Source organism: Cottoperca gobio, chromosome 12 (assembly GCF_900634415.1).
Source record: "Cottoperca gobio chromosome 12, fCotGob3.1, whole genome shotgun sequence".
NCBI classification, from domain to species: Eukaryota; Metazoa; Chordata; class Actinopteri; order Perciformes; family Bovichtidae; genus Cottoperca; species Cottoperca gobio.
In genome coordinates this window covers 22,160,425-22,168,675 of record NC_041366.1, presented here as the reverse complement: position 1 = coordinate 22,168,675, position 8,251 = coordinate 22,160,425, and the positions used below count along the sequence as shown (strand labels likewise).

Genomic DNA, 8,251 nt, shown 5'->3' with positions numbered 1-8,251 from the left:
CGTGTGAGGAAAATCAGATATCGTGACATCCCTGAATCCAAATAAATAAATGTATTTACATGCTGTTTACACACCGAGTGCTGCAACTCAGTCTGGAAATAATGAGAGGATTCAAACCTGCTGGCAGTCGTGTGTACATCAAATCTTTTGAACATCAGATGTTGAGACACGATGTCTGAAGAATCAAATGTCAGCAGACGGATTTGCTGGCCATGTTCCCGACTTGATGTTAATGTGACACCCTTGAGTTTGAAGGAATATCTCGTCCTTGCTGCAGAGTTCTTCGGAGCTCCATTAGCACTGAGACCATTTTAACTTTTTGGCCGTGAGAGTTTTATTTTTATTGAGCTTTTACTACAAACTACAGCTTTTTAAAGCCACACTTCTGTAGTACATGATTGTCTGGATGAATTATTAGTTGTGCTCTTTAGACTGAAGCAAAGAGCAAAATGTCTCTTGTTTAGCCCAGCTGCAGCAGCAGCAGCAGCAGCAGCAACAGCAGCAGCAGCAGCAGCAGCAGCGCACCTTCATGCATATTTCATTAGTTTTACGTGGCACATAATATGACAAAACATAATCAATTAATTAAGAGACAAACATGTTTAAGTAGGGATTTTGAAAGTAATGCATCTGTTTAGTGATGCATCTAATTCATGTTCATGATGCAAATCCAGTGTGTGTGTGTGTGTGTGTGTGTGTGTGTGTGTGTGTGTGCGTACGTGTACGTCTGTGTGTCTTCTCTCAGGGGTTACCCTGCAGGCCAGGTGTGTCGTAGCTGTGAGTCAGGCTGTGCGTCCTGTGGGAAGAACGCCACCCACTGCCTGAGCTGTGAAGAGCCGCTGCTCCTGCACAAGCACCAGTGTGTGGAGGAGTGTCCTCCAGCGCACACAGAGCGGGACAGGGAGTGCCAACATTGCCCCTCCGCATGCCAGGAGTGCAACCCGCTGGGGCAGTGCACAGGTACTGAAACCTCACTCAGTCTAATGCACCATGCACCATGTGTGAGCTGCTCGGCTCTAGAAATGTAATGTTGGTCAGTTGGTCGTTACACCGGTTTGAACTGTTGGATGGATGGACATCGAGTGTCGTGCATGTCTTCATGGTTCCCAGACCATGATGGCTCGTATGTCAATCTACTGGTGGAGCTAAAGGAAAAGTCAGGGGATCAACATTTGGTTTCCAGTGAAAGGTCAACAACTATTGGATGGATTGGCATGACATTTATAGACCTCACGTTCCCCACAGGATGAATTGTAAGCCCCGGTGTGTGAAGCCTGTTAACATGATGACTCTGTAGACTCTGGATGCAAACGCACTTCACGTTTGGTGTGAACATACAGTCACAGTCAATTTAAACGACCAAATAAATGCAAAGTCACAGCGGGCGCCACAAATACGGACAACACGATGTCGTTGTTTCAGCCTCCTTTTCATCCGTTTATGCAACTAAATCACAACAAAATCTATTTATTTTGGGTCGACACCGCCGTGGTAAACCAGAGGAATTCAACCGCATGAAGTAACACAAACACACCAAACAAACACAAACACACACAAACAAACACAAACAAACACACACAAACAAACACACACAAACAAACACAAACACACACAAACACACACAAACAAACAAATACAAACACAAACACAAACACAAACAAACAAATACAAACACAAACAAACACAAACAAACACAAACAAACAACACAACAAACACACACAACAAACACAAACACACACAAACACACACAACAACAAATACAACACAAACACAAACACACACAAACAAACAAAGACAAACAACAAACACAACAAACACACACAAACAAGACAAACACAAACAAACACAAACAAACACAAACAAACAAACACACAACAACACACACAAACAAACACAAACACACCACACAACACACACAAACAAACAAACACAAACAACAAACACACAAACACACACAAACAATACAAACACAAACACAATACAAACACAAACAAACACACACAAACAAACAAACACAAACACACACAAACAAACACAAACACACACAAACACACACAAACAAACAAACACAAACACAAACACACACAAACAAACAAACACAAACACAAACAAACAAACACAAACAAACAAACACAAACAAACACACACAAACAAATACAAACACAAACAAACACATACAAACACAAACAAACACACACAAACAAATACAAACACAAACAAACACACACAAACACACACAAACAAACAAACACACACAAACACACATACAAACACAAACAACACACACAAACAAACAAACAAATACAAACACAAACACACACAAACAAACACAAACAAACACACAAACACATTATCCTGCAGTCAAACTCGCCGCGTAATGAAAACGTTTCTCTAGGTGTGAAGTCTTGTCCACTAAACACGTCGTGTCTCGATGAGACTCTTTATTTAAATGTAATCTGTGTACAGGTGAGTGTGTGTGTTGTGACGCATGTGACTGTCTCAAGTCTATTCTTTACTCATGTGTTTGAAAGTGAGAGAAGTCCATGCCAGAGGACTTCTCTTTGCTCTGCGAGACGTGCAGGTACCTGGTGAAGTCCTCCTGAGTTGCACTGCGTGCTTGTTGTCTGTGCAGACTGTGAGGAGTATCACTTTGTGCACGAGGGCCTGTGTGTGTCCGACTGTCCCCGGAGGTTCTTTGAGGACAAAGAGCAGAGGAAGTGTGTGCGGTGCCACCCTGACTGCGCTTTGTGTGACGGCCCCAACAACAATGACTGTGACGCCTGTGTGGACCCCGAGGCCGCGCCGCACAGTGGGGCGTGCCTGGGAGCCTGCCCCCCCCATGCCTACAGGGACACTGTAACAGAAGAATGTAAAGGTACAACAGCAGCTGACACTTACTGTGTCTTGTACATTAAAACTCAGTCGGAGATGCTCCGGTTCTCCTAAAACTTTATTGTCTCCTCACTGATGAACACGTTTTGTCCTGCACAGCGTCCTTCGTGCATTCTCTCAATTATATTCTCTACTATGCCTGTGTGTGTTTCACGACTTGAGCTGGGACTAAAATAGCTTTTCAGACGGTTAACAGGCAGCTGTCAAACCTTGAAAACAGAACAGCCATGCCAAAGACGGCTCCCTGGAGAAAGACGCGCTCTACTTTTGTTATTCCACAAACATAGAGGACGATGTGTTTCTGTCAGGAAGATGTTGTAGGCAATGCCCACTGTTGTTGCTTCACACAGTAGCTGCCAGCAGTAAGACATTCAGCAGGAAGTACCTCTCTGTACTGACGATGGACTGAGGGGGACGTTTGTTTTCATCTGAAGTGGAAACAGACAGAAAATATTTTCACACATCGCACTTTGAGAACACAATGGATGGAAACCAGATCAGAGAACGTGGATTACTCCAGAAACAATAATGAATAATTCAAATGTTTGACCTAATATGGTTTATTATCTAAACTATTACATGTTAGATCTCCCCCCCCCCCCCCCCTCGATACAGATCGTTCTGTTCCTGCAGTCAAAGCTCAGAAAGCTTTAAATATGTCTTCTTATCATAGGACCAGGTCATCATAACGCCTCTACGATTATGTTTATAACTTTATTAATCAACACTATCACTGACATTAATCCTTTTCTACAATCTTTGCATGAATGATCCATTTTGTACGTCTAATTTAATATTTATTGTTTGTTGTCTCATTTAGTTTCGTTTAATTGTTTTGTTGTTTTTGTCTTATTGTGTGTGTATATGTATGTGTGTGTATACACACACATACATATACACAAGCACAATAAGACAAATAAGACAAAAACAACGAAATAAAAATAATAAATAAAAATAAATACATTTGATATATATTATTATTATTATTATTATTGGCATTGAAAGCGAGACGGTTATTCCTAATAAAGAATTTCCACATATCAAATTAGATATCACGTCGAGATGAAATATGGATTCTTCTTCATGTGCTTCATTGTTGGTGTGATACTATTATTGTATTTCCAGACTGTGATGCTTCTTGCCTCACCTGCTGGGGGCCCCATGCTGACTCCTGCAGCAGCTGCAGGGAGGGCCAGGGGCCAGAGGGCCACAGCCGGTGTCTGCCAGCAGCAAACGATTGCTCGCCTCACCAGTACGCAGACCTGGACGGGGAATGCCATGCGTGTCACAAATACTGCCACAGGTGCTCCGGTCCGGGCAAAGCTCACTGCCTGAGCTGCAACCAGAGACATCTGCTGCTCAGTGAGTCGACTTTCTGTGCTCATGAACTCTGTGAAATGTGCAGGAAAGTTCTCCGGGCATCTGTGACTTGTATGTTTTAGCTGCGTGATCGTGTGTGTTTGTCGCTACAGATGGCACCTGTGTGGACGAATGCCCCACCGGCTACTACGAGGACGAGTCGGGGCAGGAATGTGAACCTTGCCACCCCTCCTGTCTGTCCTGCATTGGAAAGCACAGCCACGAGTGTCTCGCCTGTAAAGCCCACCTATATCGAGAGGGCAAAGAGTGTGTGGAGACCTGCCAGCAGCACAGGTGGTCTGACCTGCTCCCCGCGCAGCTGCGCCGCTCGTCCATCACATTAAGCGTCACACAGTGTTGTCGTTAGTAAAAGATCGGCCTTGTCACATAATGTCAGTGTGGACATTAAAGCGTGTTGGCCGGGCAGGGCTGCAGTTTAGAGGCAGAAGCTAATTCAGCCTGAGATTTAAATAGCCCTTCGTGTGTAAAATGCTAATTAGACTTGATGTTATTCGGGGTGATCGAGAGAGTTAAATTAATGTGCCGTTTAAATTGACGCCGTTAAATACTCGAAGACAGGATTCATTTATTCCTCCCTGAATACTTTCAGACCTTCGTGGTAGCAATGCAGCGTGTAGCTAAAGACAACATGTGAGTTCATAAAGCAGGGCCTGTCTCTCCTCTCAGGGTCTGAGGACAGGTGTGAAGCGTGTGACTGAGCGGCTGTGCAAAGACACTTACCAAACTCTAATGTCATCTCCTTTTTAATTGAATCTAATCTCTCATAACTTTCTCACATCTATCCGTCAGTCACTATGGAAACACGGGCTCAAGGATGTGTGAGAAGTGTGACCCGAGCTGCGGTGAGTGCACCGGGGGCGCGGAGGACAGCTGCCTGAGCTGCACTCTGAGGCTCGTCTACTTGCGGAGAGAAGGCCGTTGCCTCCCCTCGTGCCCTCAGGGGTTCTACCACGACGCTGCACACGGGACCTGCGAGCCGTGTCACGCCAGCTGCAGAACATGCGCCGGTACGAGCGTCCACTCAGCAGTCATGTGACATCGTGCATAAACACAAATGTATGTTTTGTCATTAAGTCACGTGTCTTCACGATCAGGGCTTCTTGGACAGAAAGCAAATCAGGAGATCACAGCTGCAGCAGATCTGTCAGGTTTCACTGTGTGAAAGATGAGAGCTCCTAAATCCTGGTTAAATAAAGCTTTTTCCTTTTTAAATGTATTAAATGCATTAAGACTGGGAGGTGATGGCCTGGTGGTCTAGTGGTACACCTTCCAAACAAAACACTAGAAGGTCGGGAGTTCAACACCAGACCACACCAGTGTACCCCTGAGCAAGGTGCTTAACCCTGAGCTGCTCCAGGAGACTGTCCTGTCCTGAGTTCACTGTGAGTCGCTCTGGATCAGAGCGTCTGCTCAATGACCTGTACTGTAATGAAGAGGACGAGTGTTGCATTCACTATAAACACGATAACACTTGCATAAGATTAGCTTTCAGTTTGTCTCTGTCCTTCTCCAGTGATGCGACAGTAAGAGAATATAGTAAACTGTAACGTTAAGACAAGGTTCTATATGTGTGTTACTGTCCACACACGTGAAGCACTGACGTTACTGCTGCAGACGCAGAAAACAAACAGCCAATGTGACAATGATCAACCTTCGGTTTATCAACAGCACTTTCCCAAAGTAATGCCGTCAAACACGACACGACAGCAAGAAGAAACCCTTGAGCTGTATGTCAGACACAACCAAATAATCTTTATTTGTCTTCATCTGAATGTTCGTCTCTGAATATGAGTTTTCTTGCTGCAGCGTCTTGACTCGTTTTTGGCAGTTTGTCGTAAACTTCGAGATGTTTTTCAATAAGAAAATGACTTTCTTTATCCTGTCATGATTTCAATGAGCACCTGCCTCGGGTCGCCCGTCGGGAGCAGACGGGTTACCGCGAGGCAAAGCATCATGGGAGTAAAGTTAAGGAAAAAATAGAATTACTGTCGCTTAAAATAAAATAAATGTGGCATGTATGAAAAGCAGATACTTGATTACTAAAAGATAATTATTTAAACAGAGCAAAGATTGTGTTCTAAGCACTTTGATCACTTTGATATAATTATTTTAACCCTTTAAGTTGTGACGTGTCTGCAGGAAGAGACTCCTGTGCCTCCTGCGCCCCTGGATACCTGCTCTCAGAAGGCGTGTGTGAGTCCATGTGCGACGTCGGCCTGTATCCTGTAATGAAGGTAAGCACACCTTTTAATTCAGCTTTTAATTGACCAAATATTAACTTTTTATAATAAAAGGAAAAACCCTTACCCTGTCCTTGCTTCAGCAAAAATAATGATTACTAATGTTTTAGCCCCTGGGCATCAAATAATGTAATTTACACGGACTTATTACTGCAGCAGGAGAAGTCTCACAGCAGAAGGTTCAGAATAAATCTCCTGCTGCGAGGCGACTTCCTGAAGTGCCTGGCAGGTAGATGCATATTAATTAGGCAGAGAGGCAGCGCAACACTCATATTCACTTCTTTCAAAAAGGAAAGTTTTGCATGAATTTTGGAGGCAAAGAATCAGAAGTGATGCAAACTGCACGCTGCAGCCGTGTGTCTGGATCTGTCCTCTGCTCAGTGTCCTCTCTCCTGCCTCATTAGGATTCAAGCCACGCGTGTGAAGACTGTGACGGCTCCTGTATGGCGTGCCGGGGGCCCGGTCCTGCCAACTGCACCATGTGTCCGACTCAGGCCATCTTAGAAGCCGGAGGGCGCTGTCTGCTTTGTTGCCGCCATGACGAGGAGGAGGCCACAGCGCAGCAGCAGGACTGCTGCAACTGCACCGAGACTCGAGGTCGGCTGTCCTGCTTATTGAAAGAAAATGGAGGACGATGGAGGATGGATGGATGATGGAGGATAGATGATGGAGGATAGATGATGGAGGATAGATGATGGAGGATGGATGATGGATGATAGATGATGGAGGATAGATGATGGAGGATGGATGATGGATGATGGAGGATAGATGATGGAGGATAGATGATGGAGGATAGATGATGGAGGATAGATGATGGAGGATGGATGATGGAGGATAGATGATGGAGGATGGATGATGGAGGATAGATGATGGAGGATAGATGATGGAGGATAGATGATGGAGGATGGATGATGGAGGATAGATGATGGAGGATGGATGATGGATGATAGATGATGGAGGATAGATGATGGAGGATAGATGATGGAGGATAGATGATGGAGGATGGATGATGGAGGATAGATGATGGAGGATGGATGATGGAGGACAGATGATGGAGGATAGATGATGGAGGATAGATGATGGAGGATGGATGATGGAGGATGGATGATGGAGGATGGATGATGGAGGATAGATGATGGAGGATAGATGATGGAGGATAGATGATGGAGGATGGATGATGGAGGATGGATGATGGAGGATAGATGATGGAGGATAGATGATGGAGGATAGAGGATAGAGGATAGATGATGGAGGATAGATGATGGAGGATAGATGATGGAGGATGGATGATGGAGGATGGATGATGGAGGATAGATGATGGAGGATAGATGATGGAGGATGGATGATGGATGATAGATGATGGAGGATAGATGATGGAGGATAGATGATGGAGGATAGATGATGGAGGATGGATGATGGAGGATAGATGATGGAGGATAGATGATGGAGGATAGATGATGGAGGATGGATGATGGAGGACAGATGATGGAGGATAGATGATGGAGGATAGATGATGGAGGATGGATGATGGAGGATGGATGATGGAGGATGGATGATGGAGGATAGATGATGGAGGATAGATGATGGAGGATAGATGATGGAGGATGGATGATGGAGGATGGATGATGGAGGATAGATGATGGAGGATAGATGATGGAGGATAGAGGATAGAGGATAGATGATGGAGGATAGATGATGGAGGATAGAGGATAGATGATAGAGGATAGATGATGGAGGA

The 8,251-nt window shown here is 44.7% G+C and overlaps 1 protein-coding gene across 1 annotated transcript in view; it reads left to right on the top strand.

The window, feature by feature from the left end:
- Positions 1 to 8,251, top strand: part of LOC115017048 (proprotein convertase subtilisin/kexin type 5-like) — a 37,773-nt gene that overhangs the window by 26,129 nt on the left and 3,393 nt on the right. Inside the window, 7 exon segments of the mRNA XM_029445215.1 lie at positions 746 to 960; positions 2,634 to 2,876; positions 4,019 to 4,255; positions 4,366 to 4,546; positions 5,063 to 5,280; positions 6,413 to 6,507; positions 6,918 to 7,110. Coding sequence (XP_029301075.1) covers positions 746 to 960; positions 2,634 to 2,876; positions 4,019 to 4,255; positions 4,366 to 4,546; positions 5,063 to 5,280; positions 6,413 to 6,507; positions 6,918 to 7,110 — 1,382 coding nt within the window.